We start from the raw sequence: 23277 nt of genomic DNA, 5'->3' as shown, positions 1-23277 counted from the left end.
CTCCTATTTCCCCACCCACCGCAAGTTTCCAATAGAGTCTGCACTCGGAAACTGGTGGGAGCCAAGGCCCGGAAGTCCGACGCTGGTCGGTGGGCGCATGCGCAGCGCGCGCTCCGCGGCGCCGAACCGGGGCGAGTAGAGAGCTGTCAGGTAAGGGGACAGCAGGTAGAATGATAAAAGGCAGAGTGCGCTGGCCATGACTACCGTATCACACCGTCAGCCACTTTTCCATCTGTGGGTGGTTGCGTCTGTGGGACGCTTGCAGCCAGGAGGAACGCGGGAGGGAAGGGATCAGTGGTTCCTGAGCGTAGTGTTGAGAGTGGGACGTTTCTTGTCACATTTATACTGTAGGTCCATCTCTCCACTTGGATGTGTAATGGGACTCTCAATATGTCTGTTTCCCGACTACGCCCCCTAAAAAAACAAAAACAAACCTACTCCTACAGTCTTCCCACTCTCAAAAAACGTTAACTCCATTCTTCCATGTATTCAGGCCAAAAACTTAGCGTTATCTTGACATCGTTCTTTACATACCACCTACAACATCAACAAATCCTGTAAGCTCTACCTTCAAGTGTACCCCAAATGCGACCACTTCCATTGCTATCACTCTGGTACAAGCCTCCATCATCTGTGCCAGGGTATCGCCTTGTGAAGTTTATGCTTATCTTTGATGGAAATGGATAATGCTAAAGTATATTTTACCAATAGAAAGAGAGCTTTAAAAGCAACCTGTAACCCCATTCATATGTGCCTGACACTTTAAAGTTAAGTAGGTCTCTTAAAAACAATGAAATCCTATTTGCAAGGCACTATGACCCAGATTCTTTGTGGTTTTGAAATGGTCATTTAGCCATACTGAACCTTTATTTCTCCAGCAGGAAAAACTATTCCTACCTTGTAGAGTTGTTAGTGGTGGTTAAATGTGATCAAAATGTGTGATATACTGGGTAAGTGTTAAACCATTATGTGTAAAAATGCTGTTATTACAAATGAAGAATCTGAGGTTTAGAGGAAGTGGGTGAATTACCATAAATGTTGTATATAATAGTGCACGTTTTTAACTTATAATAAAAATAGGTAAACTAAACTGTAATGTTTAAAGATGCACACGTGGATGACAAAACTATCAAGAAAATGAAGGAAATGATTGCCATAAAAAACAGAATAGTGACTATTCTTAGAACCAAAAGAGAGTTGCAACTGGATAGGGGACAAAGAGGGCTCCCAGGTGCCTGATAAGGTTCTACTTCCTGATAACTTTTGCTACATAACAAATTATCCCCAAATGTAGCAGCTTAAGATAACTGTAATCATTTGTTATCTCACAGTTTCTATGGGTCAGGAATTTGTTAGCAGCTTAGCTTAGTTTAGCATGGACTTTCTTAAGAAGTTGCAGTGAAGATGCCAGCCCAGGCTGAATCATTTGAAGGCCTGACTGGAGCAAGAGGATCCATTTCCAAGGTAGCTCACTCCTGTGGCTCATAACTTTGTGCTGGCTTTTAATAGGAGGACTGGGTTCCAATCGTGTGACTTTTAATAGGAGGACTCGGTTCCAATCGTGTGACTTTTAATAGGAGGACTTGGTTCCAATCGTGTGACTTTCTCCATAGAGCTTCTTGAGTATCCTTATTATGTGACAGCTGACTTCCTTCAAGTGAGTCATCTAACTTCAAAGTTAGAATGACCTAAGAGCTGCAGTTATGACCAAAAAATCAACTCCATCATTTCCACAAAATCCTATTGGTTACATAGGTTAATCCTGTTCACTGTGGAAGGAGACTACACTAAGGATGCAGAAAACCACACAGCAAGAATGATTGAGAGCCATTTTGGAGGGTACCGCATGGTTACAAGAATGTTTGACTCACAAAAATGTATTAAGTCGTACGTTTGTTTTATGTGTTTTCTGTACTTATTTAAAAAGTGTTTAAAATGACATGTTGACATTGGAAAAAGTTATAAAATTACAAATATTAAAGACCCTTTTTATCCTCATTGTTGCTAAACAATTATTAAGCATTTATGTTTGGGATGCAGTGGTAGGTAGGGAGGATATAGGGGACTTGTCTTTGTGTTTAACACAAGATATACATTATCTAGTTGAGAAGATATACGTTAAAAATATAAAAAACCAGGCCAGGTGTGGTGGCTCATGCCTGTAATCCCAGCACTTTGGGAGACCAAGTGAGGCAGGTGGATCACTTGAGGCCAGGAGTTTGAGACCAGCCTGGCCAACATGGTGAAACCCTGTCTCTATTAAAAACACAAAAATTAGCTGGGTGTGGTGGTGGATGCCTGTAATCCCAGCTACTCGGGAGTCTGAGGCACGAGAATTGCTTGAATTCAGCAGGTGGAGGTTGCAGTGAGCTGAGATCACACCACTGCACTCCAGCCTGGGCGATACAGCGAGATTCTGTCTCAAAAAAAACAAGAAAACCATTAAAAATTAGTATAGTAATCCTTTTTTCATCCAATGTAATTGTCTAGACACTTGGTTGCAGATGACAGAACCCCTACTTCAGCAAGCTTAAGTAATGCAGAAATGTATTAGTCTATGTAATGGGGTAGAATGCTAAGTTGCAGCATCAAAGAATCCACAGCCTTGGAAACTAGGCTCATTTTCTCTATCTGGCTTCATTCTTCAGACAAGATCCCTTCATGTGGCCAAGAAGATGGCCATCCACAGCCCAGCTTCACATTCTTCCAGTTCAGAAACACCCATAAAAGACCTTCTTTCCCCCACAACCCGTATATTCATATAATGTAAGGAAAGAGATGGTTATTTCCCTGGCTGGGTCATCTCGTCCCCTGGTGCTGGACATAGAGTACTATAATTCACCATCTTTGTGCCCAAGGAAATATGGGATACTGACATTGCCACCATCCACTAGAACCACATGAAGGGCAGAGGGTTGGGTTCCCAAAGGAAAAGATGGTAGGCAGGAAAAAACAGTACATATGCACCACAACAAGTGACTACACTTTTGTCTTAAGCAACTGAACTAGCAACACTGACATTGCCTGTGAACCTGTTAGAAATGCAGAAGCTCAGGTTCCAGCCCCAGAATCAGATTCTGCATTTTAAGAAGATCTCAGTGCAATTTGTATACACAATAAAGTTTGAGAAGTACTTTTGTAGATAATTACTTTAACCCTTTAAGGGCCAATAATTATATGATTTTAACTATTTTGGATAGAAACTGTCCCTCAAAATATTTCCACATAAGTGAGTTGTTAACTATATCAAGTTCCAAATGAGCAGCTTGGACATAAAGTGCTGTAGAGAAAGAAAGGCCTGGAGTGGTCAGGAGAGGTTTCTAAAGGGAGGATAGCCTTGGCCTACAGGGAAGAAATGTCTGTGCTGTGTTCAGAGGGCAGTGAGGAGCCATGGGGCTTGCATAATGAATCCTTAGGGACAGTTGTGTCAGATTATGAAGGACAACATCTCATGCTTTGCAAAAGTTCCTGGTCCCCCACTGCCTACAGAGTCAGGTTTAATGAAGGATTTGAAACAGGCTAGTAACCTGACCTGACTTGTATTTAAAAACAAACAAGCAAATAAACAAAAAAACCTCTGGATGGGGTGCAGAGGATGGATTGGAAGAGGAGACCAACTAAGACGCTGATATAGAAGCTGTTGTAATAGTTCAGGTGAGACAAAAAAAGTGCCTGAACTAAAGCAGTGGTCACAACTGTAGAAAAAACGTCTGTGAGGAGTTTTATGGAGGAAGATGACAGAGCTTCATAAGAGGTCAGGAAGAAGAAGATAATGACGACATTAACATGGAAATACAGGGGATGTAGAAGGCTGGGGAAAGGGGAAAGAAATGAGTTGTTTAGATTGTTGAGTTTGAAATGTCCACAGATAAAGATGTCCAAAGGGCACTTGAATATATAGTAGAGCTCTAGAGACAGCTCATGGCTGCAGATACAGAAAGGTTTATTTCCATTCTGATAAACTAAAAAAAAAAAAGTAATTATTACTTTATTTGTAGATACTACAGCCATATGAAGTTGAACATGGCAGAAGAAGAGGACTATATGTCTGATTCCTTCATTAATGTCCAGTAAGTAAATGTGCACACCCAATGCAATGATACGTATAAGATGTGTAGATTAAGCAATGACATTGATTTTATTTTATTTTATTTTCATTTCATTTCATTTCATTTTATTTTATTTTTCTGAGACAGGGTCTCATTCTGTTAGCCAGGCTGGAGTGCAGTGGCACAATCATAGCTCACTGCAGACTCAAACTCTCCAGGCTCAGGAGATCCTCCCATCTCGGCCTCCCAAGTAGTTGGGACTGCAGCCCTGCACCATCATGCCCGGCTAACTCTTCTTTTTTATTATTTGTAGAGACAAGGTCTCACTATGTTGCCAAGGCTGGTCTCCAACTCCTGGGCTCAGGCAATCCGGCTTTGGCCTCCCAGAGTGCTAGGATTACAGGCATGAGCCACCGTGCCCAGCCTGACATTGATTTTAAATGTGCAGTTGGAAAGTCAGTTTTCTTGCTTTATGGAAATACCTCCTATGTCTCCATAGAAAGATACTAGAATCTACTTCCTCCTTTTAATGCTAACCATTTTACTTTTGCCCTTGATCCTTTTTATTGCCTTCTTCCAAGGAAATTTACTCCTTTTCCTTTATTACATCATATTGTCTTTTCTAGCTACTATACAACTTTGTTCTTTATTATTGCCAACATCCTAGAAACGTAGTAAGTCTAAACTTACTGTATCTGATTTCTTCAACTTTGTGCTTTCCTTATTTTCCTACGATCTGGCACCGTCCTTCATCATTTCTACTAAAACAGCCATTCTTGGAGGTCACTGATTATGTTCTAATATCATAATAACAAAGTTGATCATAGAGGTAGCGCCGACATATTAACTGTTGTCAGGTGAGTAAGTGACAGAGTTATGAGAAAACTTGGCCAGGCGTAGAGGCTCACGCCTGTAATCCCAGCACTTTGAGAGGCCGAGGCAGGCGGATCACCTGGGGTCAGGAGTTCAAGACCAGCCTGGCCAACATGGCAAAACCCCGTCTCTACTAAAATACAAAAAATAGCCGGGCATGGTAGTGGGCGCCTGTAATCTCAGTTATTCAGGAGGCTGAGGCAGGAGAATCGGTTGAACACAGGAGGTGGAGGTTGCAGTGAGCCGAGATCATGCCATTGCACTCCAGCCTGGGCAACAAGAGCAAAACTCCGTCTCAAAAAATAAAAAAGAAAAAAGAAAAGAAAACTTTATGGACTCATCTAAAACAAACTTTTCCCTTATTCAGAGAAGATATCAGACCAGGATTGCCAATGCTAAGGCAAATCCGAGAAGCCCGTCGAAAAGAAGAAAAGCAACAGGAAGCCAATTTGAAAAACAGGCAGAAGAGTTTAAAAGAAGAAGAACAAGAAAGACGTGACATTGGGTTGAAGAATGCACTAGGCTGTGAAAACAAAGGGTTTGCCTTGCTCCAAAAGATGGGCTATAAAAGTGGTCAGGCACTTGGCAAGAGTGGTAAGTCACATGTGGAAATAGACAGGTATTCCTTACCACCTAATTGTGACTTATGGATGAGGACCAAAGCTGATGCTTTAATCTTTATCTACCCAGAAATTATAACAACTTAGGCTTTTTAGTCTATTATGTATTAACAAGCCTTATGGAGAACTTTCATCATTCCCACATCCATTTTAGATACCACATGTGCCATCAAGAGCTGCTTATCAGCCCAGCTTAGCCTTGAAGGCACTAACAACCGAGATGGATGTGGCTTACAACAGAAGAAGCAAAGAATGGTGATAAGTGATGGGTTAAGAAGTGCAATGGCTAAATACATTGAAACAACACTGAGGATGATGGCAAGACTTTGCCCTGCCTGCTCTGTACCTGTGGCAGCCATCTGAGTGACCGTCGAGTTGGAGAGGCTCAATTCTCACCTCTCTTTTTAGGAAGTGAAACTTCTTATTAAGATAGAGATGCTATATATTTATAGTAACCTCTGTAAACAGTTTTTCTTTCCTTTATCGTAATTGCTTTGCTTTCACTTAAGGCTGTCACTGTCTTGCACCAATAATATCAGTGTTGTTCCTTCTTAAAACTCCACCTTCAGGTGGCATAGGAGGCTGTGAATCAGCCTTTTTGATGAGTAGGTATTTGAAGACAAGGGAGGTAATTGATTATATATAGAATACTGATGTTCAGATTTCAGTTTTGAATATCACTGAAACAGGAGGGCATATGCATAGAGCATTATAAAGTTGCATACTTATACTGTCCTGTAGTTTGAGGAAAATTTTCTGAAGTTGTTCGTATTTCATTCTCTTTCAGGGGGTGGTATTGTTGAACCAATTCCTCTCAATATCAAAACAGGTATGTAATTATTTTGGAGCATATTTGCCAGTAATAATAACTTAGCTTAGGTCTACCACATATATTTGCTCAATAAATACTTTTTTTTTAATGATAATACTGTTACAGTTCAGTAAAATTTTGTTAAATTTCTAAACCTCTTGAACCAGCAAAGAAATAAGTTTTAGTGAGTATAAAATAAAATTTAAACCACACAAATGTGGGAAGAACAAATCATTATAACCATTGAATGTGCAATACCGTTTTTGTCCATTGAAATGTCTTAAAACTGTTTTGCTCTGGGAGGCCAATGCAGAAGGAATACTTAAAGCCAAGAGTTGGCTGGGCGCAGTGGCTCACGCCTGTAATCCCAGCACTTTGGGTAGCCAAGGCGGGCAGATCACCTGAGGTCGGGAGTTCAAGACCAGCCTGACAAACATGGAGAAACTCCATCTCTACTAAAAATACAGAATTAGCCGGGCGTGGTGGCACATGGCCTGTAATCCCAGCTACTCGGGAGGCCGAGGCAGGAGAATCGCTTGAACCCAGGAGGCAGAGATTGCACTGAGCTGAGATTGCGCCATTGCACTCCAGCCTGGGCAACAAGAGTGAAATTCCATCTCAAAGAAAAAAAGCAGCCAGGAGTTTGAGACCAGCCTGGGCAACATAGCAAGACCTCATCTCTGCAAAAAATTTTAAAAATTAGCTGGGTATAGTGTCACGCACCTGTAGTCCTAGCTACTCAGGAGGCTGAGATGGGACGATTCCTGGAGTCCACAAGTTCAAGGTTACAGTGAGCCATGATTGTGCCACTACATACCAGCCTGTCTCTATAAAAATAAAATAAAATAAAATAAAAGTGTTCTGAGACAGATTTATCTACCAAATGTTTTGCTTAATACTTGGATGAATTCAAGAGAAAAAGATATATTTTATTCATCATATTTAAATAAAACTGTAACAGCTAATACTGTTTTTCTGATTTGAAAAATTGTTTATAGTATTACTATCTTATAAGATGAGATTAATAATCTTTGTAAAAACCGGATTATGTTTTGGGCTTTAAAAAAAACCCTAGTGTTTTCTACTATTAGTATACTGAAATGATTTGTGAGTGATAGTACTCAAATGAGAATTGCATTTAATTTGTACATAGTTAAATTGTCTTGTTTTGAAGCACAAAGTCAGTATGTTTCTCATCAGAATTTTCTGTTTGAATAGGGAAAAGTGGCATTGGTCACGAGGCATCATTAAAAAGGAAAGCAGAGGAAAAATTGGAAAGCTACAGAAAAAAGATTCACATGAAAAACCAAGCTGAAGAAAAAGCTGCAGAACAGTTTCGGTAAAACTATTTTTGAGCTGGTTTTGGATTTATTTCCTCTTTATTGTGGTATGTTCTCTGGTACTTGGGCATATAAAATGGTTAAAGAGAATGTAGACCTTTAGTTTACAATGTTTTCTTTCAATTAGAATGCGACTTAAAAATAAGCAAGATGAAATGAAGCTAGAAGGAGATCTCAGAAGAAGCCAGCGAGCCTGTCAACAATTGGATGCCCAGAAAGTAAGCCTTTTATCAGCTTTCAGTTCAGTAAAGTGTTTCGGCACCTACTGTGATTTCCCATATATTTACATATATATATATATATATATATTTATTTATTATATATAATATATATGTATATACAATATTTATTTATTATATATTATATATTATATATGTATATACAATATTTATTATATATAATATATATGTATATATAATATATATTTATTAATATAATATTTATTATATTTATATTATATATAATATATATATTATATATAATATAAATATATTTTTATAATATATAATATATTTATATATTATATATAATATAAATATATTTTTATAATATATAATATATTTATATATTATATATAATATAAATATAATATGTATTATATATTTTATATAATATATAATATATTTTTATACATATTATATATTTATTTATATATATATATAAAAAACTAAGAACTCCAAGCCTGGTTTATCTACTCATTAAAGCTTTCATGTAATGTGCATTTCTGATCTGTGATAATTGATACAAAAATGGCTTATTTACTATAGTAACCTGAGTTGTCTGGATTACTATAAAACCCTGGGTTTTATAGTAACTATGGTTTTATAGTTTTACGGTAACTATAGTAAAACAAAAAGGGTTAAATAAAATTTTACATTTAATTGTACTCTTTATTTGAATATCAATTACGACTATTATGTGCACAAATTCTGTTCTTTATAGTATTTGATTAATAAGAATAGCCTATTTTCAGTTCCTATTCAGTATCTAATATGTGTCTAACTATTAAAATCAGGGTGGGCCAGGCATGATGGCTCAATCCTGTAATCCTAGCACTTTGGGAGGCAAAGGCAGGATGATTATTTCGGCCTAGGAGTTCCAGACCAGCCTGGATAACATTTCAAGACTCCATCTCTACAAAACATTTTAAAATTAGCTGCATGTGGTGGCACACACCTGTAGTCCCATCTACTCGGGAGGCTAAAGTGGGAGAATCACTTGAGCCCAGAAGGTTGAGGTTGCATTTAGCTATGTTCATGCCACTGCACTCCAGCCTGGGTGACAGAGTGAGACCTTGTCTCAAAAATAAAATAAAATAAAGGTGGAATGCTATCTAGTTCAAATTTGAATGGTTTTTTAAAAATTCTGTCTCTGGCTGGGCATGGTGGCTCATGTCTGTAATCTCAGTACTTTGAGAGGACGAGGCTGTAGGATTGCTTGAGTCCAGGAGTTTGTGACCAGCCTGGACAACATAGCAAGTCCCCATCTCTACAAAAAAAGAAAATAATAATAAGTAAATAAATTCCATCTTTGCTTTTATCTTAGTGGTTCAAGTACTATAAAAATAAAACGACTTCATTTGAAGTCTCAAAAAGGTTTGTAAAATTTCCCTTATATATAGATTACTGGAAGGAATCTCTCACTTTCTTGTTCTAACATATTACTTTACTTTGAGTATATTTTATGGCACTTATGATTTTGTAGCATGTATGTATTATTTTGTACCCATAGCCTATCTTTCCTGCTAGACTGACAGGAGGAACTTAGAGACAACTGGACAATTCTAAAGAATTGGACTTTGCATCCCCATAGATCATGGTACAATGTTTTTACTTTTACTTTTTTTGTTTTTTTTTTTTTTTGAGATGGAGTCTCTGTTGCCAGCCTAGAACAGTGGCGTGATTTTGGCTCACTGCAACCTCCACCTCCTGGGTTCAAGCGATCCTCCTGCCTCAGCCTCCTGAGTAGCTGGGACAACAGGCACGCACTACCATGCTCAGCTAATTTTTGTATTTTTAGTAAAGATGGGGTTTCACCATGTTGGCCAGGTTGATCTTGATCTCTTGACCTCGTGATCCACCCACCTCTGCCTCCCAAAGTGCTGGGATTATAGGCGTGAGCCACCACACCCGGCCAGTGTTTTTACTCGTAAAGCCACACTCGGTGAATATGTATGGAAAGAATGAATTCATGTTGACATGAACATATTTGTCATGCTCTTATGTTTAGTATGTTTAATTGAGAATACTTCTGCATTTTCAGAATATTCAGGTTCCCAGGGAAGCATGGTACTGGTTGAGGCTTGAAGAGGAGACTGAAGAAGATGAAGAAGAAAAAGAACAGGATGAAGATGAATATAAGAGTGAAGATTTAAGTGTATGCTTTGCACCATTTCCTTCATAGGGTGTCTCAGCCTTGGCAACATTAACACTTTGAGTTGTGGTAATCCGTTGTTGTGGGGAGTTGTCTTGTGCATTCCAAGATGTTTAGCAGCATCTCTGGCCTCTGCCCACCAGATACCAGTTGCACTTTTGCTTATGACAACCAAAACCCTCTCCAGACATTACTAAATGTCCCCGAAAGGAAAAAATGGTTGAGAGGTACTGCATTGCAGGATTATTTTATTAACCCCAAATCAAAACTTACATATAATTTTTCCCTTTAGCTTCCATTTGTCCTCTCATCTCAGCTTCAGTTTGAATGATGAATTAGCAACAAATGTAAATTATTTTAATTTATACCTTATTTCCTTCGAAACTTCTACAAGTCATTCTAATGTGTACTTTTTTCTCCTACTCATAAACAACAAAAAAAAACACAATCAAAAGGAAATGGAGGCCAGGCACAGTGGCTCACGCCTATAATCCAAACACTTTGGGAGACCAAAACTGGTGGATCACTTGAGGTCAGGAGTTCAAGACCAGCCTGGCCAACATGGTGGTGTATTTTAGTCTCTACTAAAAATACAAAAATTAGCCAGGTGTGGGGCACCCAATAATCCCAGCTACTCAGGAGGCTGAGGCAGGAGGATCACTTGAGCCGGGGAGGCAGAGGTTGCAGCGAGCCGAGATCACACCACTGCACTCCAGCCTAGGTGACAGAACAAGACCCTGTCTCAAAAAAAAAAAAACCAGGAAATGGAGATTATTCAATAAAGGAAAATACACTCCTATGGTTACTTGAGTATAATAATTTTGTGGGAAACATTCACAATTTGGAAAACCTATATTCCACTTAATTGGGAGACCATTGATGAGAACTTTTATGGCAAAAGGAGGCAATATTCACCTTCACCTTATTTGGGGGAGGTAAATGCCTTGAAAGTAGAAAAAGCCTTTAAAGGATGCCAATTATAATAAGGCCATCCGAAAACTATTTTCTCAATGTTAACAAGCAGTCTCTATTGTGTCTGGTAGACTTGTGAAAATCTCAGGGTGGCTAATGAACTGGAACACATTCGAATATATCAGTTCTGCCCTTGACATTCCTAATAACTATTCCAGAGTATAGCAGAATATTTGCAGCCTTGAGCTAATTCAGCATGATCTAAGAGCCAGAAAACCAAAGTTCTGTTCAATGTAAAGTATTAATAATGTGCTTGTATCCTATATCTAGGTACTGGAAAAATTACAAATATTGACTAGTTATTTAAGAGAAGAACATCTATATTGTATTTGGTGTGGAACAGCCTATGAAGGTAAGAAAATACTTTATACTTTTTAAAAATAGATGAATGCTCTCCAATTTTTAGTTAAAGTCATTTCCCACTGACAATGGAAATTTCTTATTCCATTCAAATGGTAATGTGGGACCAATGTCTTAAATAGTGGATATAGAAATAATTGAGGCTTTATTAAAATTGCATTTAACTTTTCAGAAACTGAATGTGTGGAAGGGAATTTTTCAGTGTTTTGTTTCAAAAGAAACAATTTTAGAATAACCTAAGGATGATGAATGTTTTGTGCTTTATTTTTAAAGATTCTTTCCTTGGCTACAGATATTTGAAAGAATTTATATTAAATTTTAGAGCTAATTTTTATATAGTTAGATAGAATATTGCCCCTAAACCAAAAAGTCAGATTTGTTGAAATCCATTCCTTTCTCTTTTTTTTTTCCATTGTAAGGATAGAAATAGTTTACTTACCAGGTGTCTTACAGAGCCAAGTGTTTCTCCTTCTAACACCTTTGCCCAAGCTACCTTTGCTAACTTGTATTTAAGAACTTTGTACTTGAGAGTGAAGCATTTTTGGTTATTGTTGTTTTTATCTTTTCTGGTTTGTTTAGCAGAATAAGTAGAAAACATCAGATCAAAAAATGCATGTTATGTTGAAATAATTTTCTAAAATAGTTTACTGTAGAAGTTGTATTAATCTTTCATTTCCCTCACATAACTTACAGATAAAGAAGACATATCTTCAAATTGTCCAGGACCAACTTCTGCAGATCATGACTAAGATTATTCCCAATAAAGTGGAAACTTGAAAAATGTTATTATTTCCTAGGGATAGACATTTCAGCAGTTGGAAATCCCAAATTTTTTATGCCAGTAAAGAAGGAGGGACTTTATGTAATGTTTTGTTCTTTTTGTACTTTAGAATATGAGTGTTCATTGACTTGAAAAAAATAATGCAATGGCATTTCAGGACACAAGTATCACAGAGATGGACAGTTACAATTTATTGCTGTATTATGATACGTGAGGGGTTTAAGGACACCAACAGGTAACTTCTTATTCCCCTCTTCACTTTGGAACAAATTGAGAAATAAGAAATGGGAGTCAGAGGAAGAGAAAAACATCCACTTTATCAGTGAATAAACTGATATAGAGAAGAAGGTTGACTTTTTCTCCAATCAGACACTGTAATATTTCTCCCTGGTTGGAGAGAACAGCGGGTCTCTGCCTTGTTGGGGCAGAGCCCATCTTTGCATTCTGAGACCAGTTAGCTTTCAAGGTCAGGGAAACCACCAGCGGCTAGACCACGCACGCTCAGTTCCTTCTTGTATCACCCATGGGATTAGACAGTTCTCTGTTGGGAAGGAATGAATGAGGGTTCAGAGAGCTTTTTCCTACACTTCTTGCTTTGAAGGAGCAAGGAGAATTTCCCTTCCCTCCATCCAAGCATGAAGAGGAGGGGAAAAGTATTCCCCTCAATAAGGCTGATGTCAGAGGCAATGTTCGACCAGTACTACTAAATTCTAATCCATTTTACAGACAAAATAACTGACAATTTCTGGTAAAATCATGAGTTTTCATGACAATGTCTATATCCATTATATGTGATCTGTTGGAAGTTTTGGCTAGAGAAACTTAAGAATTGTGAGGAAACTCAAATATTGTGTGATCCAAGTACTTACTGAATTTGGAAATCCCTTGATAGCATTCCCAGCAAGTGATAGTTCAATCTTTGCTTTTATTCTTCCAGCCACAGAGAGCTCACTGCTTTAAAACCATTCCATTACTGGGTAGCTCTAAATTGTTTTCGTTGTTTTCTCTTAAACTGAAATCTGCTTCCCTGTAATTTTACTGAATACAGCTAAGGACATACCGTGTGGCATACTAGGAGAAAGCTCCATCCAGGGTGAGGCATCAAAATCATGAACCTTTTTAAAAGTTCATATGCTCAGGTGTCTCTCTTAGTGATTGATTTTGATTTATCTAGGCTAAGGTGGTTCCTGGATACTTATATATTTATTTTGAAGTCCCAAGAATGAGTGATAAGCACCTGAGGATAAGAACCAGCGCTGAGGTTAAGTATGGAGCACCACCATTCTTTGGATAGAGTTGTGATCACCTGTGTGATTTTATAGCTCACCTTTTAGTTAGATTGAGCAAGAGAACAACCCCTTTTATTAGAAACAGCATACATAAGAAGATCGTAAAAACTAACCTACACTTGCTAGGGTAAGATAATCAGTAGTACAACCTGTATTAATCTCTGACCTCATATGACCTAATTCACTTTTCAAGTTTAACTTGGGGAGCTTTACAAAATAATAATAAAAGGGTCCCATCCCAAGAGATTCTGATGCCATTAGTCACTGTGACTTGGGCATCACTGCCCTTGATTCTAAATTGCAGCCTAGCTTGAGCCACTAATCTAGTTAACTTCTGGGCCTCAGTTCTTCATCCAGAAAACTAATCATTATTTTTATGAATGTAAATATGTGTGTATATATATATATAAATATTTAAGTTTATATGGTTGGATGCTATTGTTTAATATTTACTTTTTTGTTTTAAAAAAATTATAAAATTGGCTGAGCGCAGTGGCTCATTCCTGTAATCCCAGCACTTTAGGAGGCCAAGGCGGGCAGATCACTTGAAGCCAGGAGTTCAAGACCAACCTGGCCAACATGGTGAAACCCCGTCTCTACTAAAAATACAAAAATTAGCTGGGCATGGTGGCACTCACCTGTAATCCCAGCTATTCAGAAGGCTGAGGCGTGAGAATTGCTTGAACCTGGGAGGCAGATATTGTAGTGAGCTGAGATCATGCTGCTGCACTCCAGCCTAGGTGACAGAGCAAGACCCTGTCTCAAAAAAAAAAAAAAAAAAAAATATATATATATATATATATGTAGCTATTAATAAAACAGAGGAGTACATTTTACCCTTGCAATTACAGTCAATACTTTGGTGTCATTTCAGCCAACATACCAAAATTCAGTCAAATCCCAAAGCCAAATGGATAATTTCAGATGGAATGGAGTTAGACAGGAATCGGCTTCCCTTTCTCCTCTTACTATGAGGACAACCCACACCTGCTCAGTGGCCTAAAATATTTTAAATATGTTCATGACAATTATGCTGAGAATACCAGAATAACACTGATGGAACCCATGACTTCACCAGGATTGTGGTCTACATTTACAGGCCTAGGACTAGAACTAGACCAGCTTAGAGAGTGGGAGATATCCCTCTGTTGTCCATCAAAGGATAAAAATACAGGCTTTCAGCCGGGTGCAATGGTGCATGTCTTTGATCCCAGCTACCCAGGGGGCTCAGGTGGGGAATCCTTTGAGCCCAGGAGTTTGAAACCAGCCTGGGCAACATAGTGAGAGACCTCCATCTTAAGGGAAAAAAAAAATCAGACTTTCAATATGAGGAAAAACTTATTTTTAGGCCTTTTATGACTTTATAAATAGGCAATAATGAACACCAAGGGAAGCAAAACATTGAAAAGAATTTTAAAATTTGTTGTAGAACATTCATAGGAAATTTGAAAAACTGCAAAACAATGTAAAATTTAATGTCATGTTGTCATTTACTTTTGTGTATATTGTGCTATGTTTATTTTCAAAGTCCTATCTAGAAATTCTAAAATGACTAATTTTCTTAATTAAAAATCCAGAATACTATAGTTTCTGAAATTCAAAATAAATACTTTAACATACCAAATTGGTTTTTCTAACAAACATTTATTTCAAGTGTTATTTGTTAAACGTTTAATTGTTGAAATTTGAAAATGAACATTATTATTTATTAGACACATTTTATAGGCTTAAGCATTCAAAATCCTTAACTTTGAGTTCCTGCTTTCTTCACAGCAGCGCACTCACTGCTTTGTGGTATACAAGAGGAACAGCTTGTCCCCACTCTTACAGTATAATGAAATTAGCAGTATAATGAAGAAAAGTGCTGTGTAGGAATGACTGAGCTCTAAGACAAACTGGTAAGAACAATTAGGTACTAAACAATGGGAGTACTAGGGAGAAGATGATTCGCTTTGAATGGGAGATGTTGGAACACTTTGGAAATAACACTGAATTTGGGTTCTGAAAGATGGATATAATTTTGATATGCAAAGTTATGAGGAGAGTTACCGTATAATCCAGCCATTTTCCTAGGAATATACATCCAAGAGAAATGAAAACATGTCCACATAAGATTTGTACACAAAAGTTCATAGTAGCATTATTCATAGTAGCCAAAAAATAGAAACAACCCAAATGTCCATCAGCTGATGAATGGATACATAAAATGTGACATATCCCTATGATAGAATATTATTTGGCAATAAAAAGGAATGAGATGCTGATTCATGCCACAGGTAGGATGCACCTTGAAAACATTATACTCAGTGAAGAAGACCACATGTATGATTCTATTTATATGAAATGTCTAGCTTGGGCGAATCTATGGAGATGGAGAGCAGATTAGTGGTTACCTGGAGTGAGAAAACAGAGTGAATACTAATGGGTATAGGGTTTCTTTGGGGGTGAGAAAAATGATGGTTGCACAACTCTGAATGTAGTAAACACTACTGAATTGTATATTGTAGAGGTGAATTGTATGGCATGTGAATTATATCTCAATAAAGCTGTTATTAAAAAAAAATTGAAGAGAATTTCAGATAGAAACCACAGGAGAGAGCCACTGAGTGCAAAAGCCTGTTAAGGTAAAACTGCAGACCTGCATGGGTGGGGCTTACTCAGGAAACACTGAATATGGGATGCATCATGGAAGCCTCCAGAGGACCATGGCCTTGCCCAGTGAACTGCAGCCCAGTGAATCTCATTTTAGACTTCTGGCCTCCAGAACAGAAAGAGAATAAATGTGTGTTGTTTTAAACCACCAAGTTTGTGGTAATTTGTTAGTTATAGCAGCCATAAGAAATTAATACAGGTCCAAATCAAATTAACCCCATAAGAGTCACACATATTTGAGAAGCATTTTATTTGCCTCACAGTTTTGCCTATTATACAGTTTCTAGTTATTTAGAATTTAAGCCAATGATGTCACCATACATCTATCAACTGTGATCCCTTCATCTATGACTATTTTTAAGAAATGTAAGATTTGGATAAGTCATAATCACAGATCAAGAACTGCAGACATTGAGGCCTGGATGGCTGTTTAGAGAGAAAGAGTTAACATTTAAGTGGAGACCTTTCCTATTTTGCATTTCCTACAGTCTCCTATCTTCAGTGCAGTGTTCTGGCAGCACCTCAAGCTCACTGTCACCAAATGGGATTCAACGTCTTCCCTCCCAAACATGCTCTACCGCACCTTGTTGATAGATGTACAGTAGCCCCACTACTGGCTTAAATTCTAAATTACTGAAAACCATGTAACAGGTAAAAGTGTGAGACAAAGTACCCCTCAAATACATGTGGCTCTTGGGGTTCATCTGACTGAGACCTGTATTTACTTTAATGGCATCAGAATCCTGCTACTCACTTCCTAACAAACTTGGAGCTAATCTTTGATGCTTACCTTTCCTTAATCCCCACATCCAATTAGTTGCCAACTCCTCTTGGTTCTGTCCTCATATTGTTCAGGCCCTCTTAATCTTTCCACTTTCTGACCTTTCAAATATAGTTTCTTCCTGCTCTATTCTAAACATGCTGGTTTCAAAGTATTGGTTGGGCCATACCTTGCTTTAAAGAAATACTCATTTGTCAACTTTGGAGGTTGCTAGGGCACTAACTCACTCTAAAATTTGATAAATATTTATCCCATCTTTCCCATTCAGATTTAGAGAAAGTTCCTTAAAGAAGAATCATAGATGATAAATGCAAGAGGTTTGATAGAACCAGAAAATCACTATTTTACAACCCCTGAAATGAAATAATGGATCCAGGCAACAATCATCAATAGCTGCTAAAACCATCAGGTGAAAGATTGATGAGAAACTTTGGAGTAGGTGGTACCACCAGAACCCACTGATCAATATTAAAATCACTGAAAGTGGAACAATCAGATGTCATGTTCCTCCTGAAATGATGCAAGAGAAAGTGTATAGCATCACCTATGGAATATTCTTGGGGGAAAATAAATGAACCAGGATCAAATCCAGCGTCTAGGTCTAACTGGACACTCTGGGGATACCCTCAGTCAAATCCTGAATGGAGGAAATTCCACAGGACAAATAAAAGCCAAAAAGAACTAAAACGCAGGAGTAAATGTTACAGAGTAAAGGAGACACATCAACCAAATGCAATGTTGGATCTAGATTTCAACAACCAAGAAAACTGTATTTTTGAGATAGAAACAATACAGACTATTATATGATAATTAAGGAAATCTTGGGAATTTTTTGAGTGTGACAATGATGCTGTGGTTTTGTTAAAAAGACTTTATCTGCTAGAGATACATTTTAAAGTACTTACAAGTGCAGTGATGTAACACCTGAGATTTACTTTAAAATATTCCAGTAGGGCCGGACACTGTAATCCCAGCAGTTTGGAAGACCAAGGCAGGGGAATCGCTCAAGGCCAGGAGTTTGAGACCAGCCTGGGAAACATAGCAAGACCATATTTCTACAAAAAATTTAAAAATTAGTTGGGTGTGTTGGTGTATGCATGTAGTCCCAGCTACTCAAGCGGCTGAGGCAGGAGGATCACTTGAGCCTAGGAGTTCGAGGTTACAAGGAGCTGTGATCATACCACTGTACTCTGGCCTGGGTGACAGAGTGAGATCCTGTCTCTTAAAAAAAAAACTACAATTAAATACTTCACCAAAAGAAACAAACAAAAAGTAAGGGGTTAGATGTATTAAGAATGGTAAAGTATTGATATTTGTTGAAGCTGGGTGATGGGTAGAGTTTCATTATTCTATTTTTGTGAATGTTTGAACATAAAAAAAATTTAAGTATGAATAATATTGAAATTATTCAATATTCCATAATGAAAAGTTAACATGCCAAGAATCTCAAATTATGGTGAACACTCTGTGGGGACTGGATGTTGTGAGTTATGTCTCTAGTTAGTTAACAGATAGTAGAGACCTGGAAAAGCTTGTATGTAGTCTTTTAAACATTTCTTCTCAGATACATACATGCATATATATTATATAAAATATATATTCATACACATATATGCACACACACAGGATGGCTTCATGGACATGCAACCTGTGCAGTTGCACAAGACTGTGCTTAGAAGCACCCCACACCTAATTTTTGAACGAGGGCCCTACAGTTTCATTTTGCCCTTAGTCCCACAAATTATGTAGCTGGCCATACACACACATGCACACATACCACATACCCACATGTATATATGCATATATTGTGTACATATGTATATACATTGAATATATTTAACATAAGTGTTAAGTATGCATGTGAATTTTATGTATGTCTTTATGTTAAACACGTACATATTTAAATAATATGTGGTTTAGTGATAAAAATTCCCTAAAAGGTATGTTTCTAGGGAGGCAGTTATATTAAAATGGCTCTCAAAATTTCTGTGTGTGTGTGTGTGTGTGTGTGTGTGTGTGTGTGTATGTGTGCATTTTAATTAGCAAATAAGGTCCCAGGCTCTTGCCCCTGTCCTCCTCTGAGTAAGAGGATACTTTTTACTTTAATTTTGAGGCCAAGAAAATATATACTCACAAATAAATAGAAGTTGCTAAGAAATGCTATATTCATTTCATAAGAGTAGGAATATATATATCTTTTTTTTTCTTTTTTTTTTTTGAGACTGAGTTTTGCTCTTGTCACCCAGGCTGGAGTGCAATGGCATGATCTCGGCTCACTGCAACCTCCAGCTCCTGGGTTCAAGTGATTCTCCTGCTGCGGCCTCCTGAGTAGCTGGGATTATAGGCGCCTGCCACCACACCCAGCTAATTTTTGTATTTTTAGTACAGATGGGGTTTCACCATGTTGGCCAGGCTGGTCTCGAACTCCTGACCTCAGGTGATCCACCCGTCTCAGCCTCCCAGAGTGCTGGGATTACAGGCGTGAGCCACCATGCCCAGCCAGAGTAGGAATATTAAAATGAGGTCAGGTAAAGATAAGGCCACATTCTCACTAAATGGCCACATCATTTAGTGTTTCTTTTGAATACAGCCTCATTAATCAAAACCAGATATTGTTTTTTTAAAAAAAGATTTCTCTCTATGCAGAACATTTCCAAATCTACAGAAAAGTTCAAAGAATAATACAACAAACACCTGTGTGCTGTCGTTTAGATTTACCAATTGTTCAATGGCTAATATTTTGCCACGTGTGCCCTCTTTCTCTCTCCATGTTGATTTTTGCTGAACATTGAAAGTTGCAGACATCATGACGCACTTGGCCTCTAAATATTTGTGCATGCATTGCCTAAAAATAAACATTTTTGGCCAGGCGCGGTGACTCATGCCTGTAATCTCAGCACTTTAGGAGGCCAAGGCAAGTGAATTACCTGAGGTCAGGAGTTCAAAACCAGCTGGGTCAACATGGTGAAATTTCATCTCTACTAAAAATAGAAAAAATTAACCTGGAGTGGTGGCAGACACCTGTAATCCCAGCTACTCAGGAAGCAGAGGCAGGAGAAGCACTTGAACCCAGGAGGCAGAGGTTGCAGGGAGCCGAGATCATGCCACTGCACTCCAGCCTGGGCAACAGAGTGAGACTCTGTTTCAAAACAAACAAACAAAAACAAAACAAAGCAAAACAAGAAAACATTTTCTACATATACTATTATCACACCTGAGAAAACAGTTATTTGGCATTGTTATCTAATATGTAGTCTATATTCGAATGTTCTCAATTGTCCCAAAGATATATTTATAGCTGTTTGCTGGGTTGTTGTTTTCTTTTTTTATTATTATTATTCAGATAGGATCTCACTCTGTCACCCAGGCTGGAATGCAGTGACATGATCATGGCTCACTGCAGCCTTGACCTCCTAGGCTCAAGTGATCCTCCCACCTCACCCTCCCAAGTAGCTGGGACCACAGATGCATACTACCATGCCCAGCTAATTTTCTGATTTTTTGTAGAGATGAGAACTCACTGTGTTGCCCAGGCTAGTCTCGAAATCCTATGCTCAAGCCATCCTCCCATTTTGACCTCCCAAAATGCTGGGATAACAGGCATGAGCTACTGCGTCCAGCTTTTGTCTTTTTAAATATCCAGGATACAATAAAGATTCAAACACTGCATTTGGTCATTATGTCTTACAAGTCTCTCTCTCTTTTTTTTTTTTTTTCATGACACTGACTTTTTGAGAAGCCCAAGTCAATCGTCTTATAGAATGACTACATTCAGGATTTGTCTAATAATTCCCTCATGATTAAATTCCAGTTTAACACTTTGTGCAAGAAAACTAAATAGGTAAAATTCTTAAGTCACATCAGGAGGGGCATAACGTTAGGGTGTTCCACCTTGGGTGATGCTAAATTGAACCACTTGGTTATTGTGGTGACCCTTGTAAAGGTACATTTTCCCCTGTATAATTGATATATCTTCTGTAGGATTATATTTAAATCCTTGTGAAGATCCTATTCCACAACAGCTTTTCATCCAATAGTTTTAGCATCTATTGATGAACATTATGTGAAAAATGTATGAACTGCTTTTTATGAACACTTTTTAAAGCCTTTATAAAAGTATTTTCTCTTACTGTATTTTCACTTTTTGCTTAACCTAAATTTGGCCCCTTTTTAAAATCCTAAAATCACATGGCAGTTTTAAAATGGTAGTTGGTTGCTGCTATAGTTTGGATGTTTGTCCCCCAAAATCTCATGTTGAAATTTGATCCCAGTGTTGGAGGTGGGGCCTGATGGGAGGTGTTTAGAATAGATTAATACCGTCCCTGGGGGTGGGGTGTGCTGGGGAGGGGAAGCCAGGAATTCTCAATCTATCAGTTCCCTAAAGAGCTGGTTGTTAAAAAAGAGCCTGGCACCTTCTCCCTCGCTCTCTTGCTTTGTCTCTTACCATATGATCTCTGCACATCTGGCTCCCCTTCACCTTTCACCATGAGTGGAAGCAGCCGGAGCAGAAGCAGATGCTGGTGCCATGTTTCTTGTACAGCCTGCAGAACTGTAAGTCATATAAATCTCTTTTCCTTATAAATTATCCAGCCTCAAGCATCCATTTAAACCAATAAGAAACAAACTAAAACAATTGCCCTAAGTTGAAATTAACCCTCAGGCTCTTCTTCTAAGATGCAATTTAAATTATCTTTCAGATTCTCTACAGTAATTCAGGACAACAAACTAACATACCCAATGTTCCTCAAATATATCTTCTCCAGAGCTCATGCCAGGCCCCTTGTCCAGACTTCCTGGGTGGTCTCCTCTCTACTCATCTAACACCCTGGCATATACTTGGAAGGCCCACTGGGCTGTCACTTCTAGCCCTGTGCTCAGCAGAAAGCCATCTCACCCTTCCCGATGGACTATTTTCTGTTTTTAGCTACTGCCTTACAGCACAGTTCTCTTTAAAACAGTTGTTACAATAGATACAAAATGTATTTAAGATAAAATGTGTAACTATGCAGCAAACACTAGTGGACCTACCATCCAGCTTAAGGAAGTTACCATTACCTTTGAAAGTCCATTTCCCCAATCACATCATTCCCCTCCCTCAAAGATAACCACCATCCAGAATTTACTATTTCTCATTCCCTTCCTTCCCATTGTTGTCTCATCACATTTGTTGGGTTTCTTATACAAAATGATTTAGTTTTGCATGCTCTGGAACTTTATATAAATGGAATTATTCTGCATATATTTTCTGAAAACCTGCTTTGTTCACTTAACATTATGTTCCCGAGAGTTGTATTGTGTTACGTTATTACATTTAGCTGTAATTCAATTGTTTTCAATACTATATAGTACTCCTGTGTGTGAATGTAATTTTTTTAATCCATTCTTCTTTTGATGGGCATTATGGTTGTTCCCTGTTCTTTTGGCTATTATAAACAGGGTTTTATGGACATTCTTGTAAGCATGTATGTAGGAATAGAATTGATGGCTTTGTGGGTATACATGGATTCAACTTTACTAGATAATACCAAATTGTTTTCCCAAGTGGTTGTACATCACTTTTTTTTTTTTTATGAGTATCATATTTCTCCAACTGGCTTGTAAGCTATGTGAGGCAGAGAACAATCTTATATTTTTTTGGCCTAAAAGCAGTAGAAATTTAATAAATAGGTATGAATTGATTGATTCATTAGTAGTAGAAAAAGAAAATTTGGGGGCGGTTTTTCCATCTTTAGAACAAAGAGATGAGGCTGGGCACGGTGGCTCATCCCTATAATCCCAGCACTTTGGGAGGCCGAGGCAGGCGGATTACTTGAGGTCAGGAGTTTGAGACCAGCCTGGCCAACATGGTGAAACCCTGTCTCTCCTAAAAATACAAAAATTAGTTGGGTGGGTGGCACATGCCTGTAATCCAGCTACTCGGAAGGCTGAGGCAGGAGAATCACTTGAACCCAAGAGGCAGAAGTTGCAGTGAGCCAAGATTGCGTCATTGCACTCCAGCCTGGGCAACAGAGCAAGACTCTGTCTTAAAAATAAATAAATAAAGAGATGAGCCAGGAAAAAGTAAAATGTAAGAATGTTTTTGAAGCAAAAAGAAGAAAACCTTTCTGTTTCTGCAGAAAGATTAGTAAAAATAGTAAAAAATTAAAGGAAACATTAAAATAAAAGGTAAATATCTATTGATATTCCCTAGCAGATTTTAGATAATTTAAGGAAAACTGCATATCAGAAGCAGGATACTTTTTCAGAAGGGCTCTAACGTGTGTGTCGTTCATTTTTCTCTGGGCTTTTCTTCCACACAGTCAAGGTGCTTAGTATTTCAGATGTGTTAGGTCGGTCCTCAGGTTTCTTTGAGAGTAATTTCTGCAGAAGAGTTTTC

At 38.1% G+C, this 23277-nt stretch overlaps 2 protein-coding genes and 1 long non-coding RNA gene across 16 annotated transcripts in view; 1 reads left to right on the top strand and 2 right to left on the bottom strand.

Moving 5' to 3' along the window:
- The first annotated feature begins 30 nt into the window (after positions 1-30).
- GPATCH11 (G-patch domain containing 11) lies at positions 31-12259 on the top strand. 7 transcript variants are annotated; one of them, XM_055240711.2, is made up of 9 exons: positions 31-150; positions 3999-4070; positions 5290-5516; positions 6330-6371; positions 7572-7692; positions 7821-7911; positions 9956-10069; positions 11309-11390; positions 12092-12259. In XM_055240711.2, the coding sequence occupies exons 2-9, from the start codon at positions 4012-4014 to the stop codon at positions 12145-12147; spliced, it is 792 nt and encodes a 263-aa protein (XP_055096686.1). In that variant the 5' UTR covers positions 31-150; positions 3999-4011; the 3' UTR covers positions 12148-12259. The 7 variants fall into 7 exon arrangements, with proteins under 7 accessions (XP_055096686.1, XP_055096687.1, XP_055096689.1 ...); XM_055240712.2 differs by having other exon boundaries at positions 62-150; positions 5290-5513; XM_055240714.2 differs by having other exon boundaries at positions 62-150; positions 9965-10069.
- Positions 12260-12346: 87 nt separating this feature from the next.
- Positions 12347-14230, bottom strand: LOC134732513 (uncharacterized). Its single transcript, XR_010115773.1, has 2 exons — positions 14107-14230; positions 12347-12720 (listed from the first exon to the last, which is right to left on the bottom strand). It is a non-coding gene; the product is annotated as an uncharacterized lncRNA (long non-coding RNA).
- Positions 14231-15092: 862 nt separating this feature from the next.
- Positions 15093-23277, bottom strand: part of EIF2AK2 (eukaryotic translation initiation factor 2 alpha kinase 2) — a 65125-nt gene continuing 56940 nt past the window's right edge. For 6 of the 8 annotated variants that reach the window (XM_055240701.2, XM_055240702.2, XM_063618152.1 and 3 more), the window contains one exon: positions 15093-23276. In XM_055240701.2, coding sequence (XP_055096676.1) covers positions 23154-23276 — 123 coding nt within the window. In that variant the 3' untranslated portion in view covers positions 15093-23153. The remainder of the gene's footprint in view (position 23277) is intronic. The other 2 variants (XM_063618154.1, XM_063618153.1) reach the window with 1 other exon arrangement.

This window comes from Symphalangus syndactylus, chromosome 14 (assembly GCF_028878055.3).
Source record: "Symphalangus syndactylus isolate Jambi chromosome 14, NHGRI_mSymSyn1-v2.1_pri, whole genome shotgun sequence".
Taxonomy (NCBI): Eukaryota; Metazoa; Chordata; class Mammalia; order Primates; family Hylobatidae; genus Symphalangus; species Symphalangus syndactylus.
This window is presented reverse-complemented; position numbering and strand designations above follow the sequence as displayed.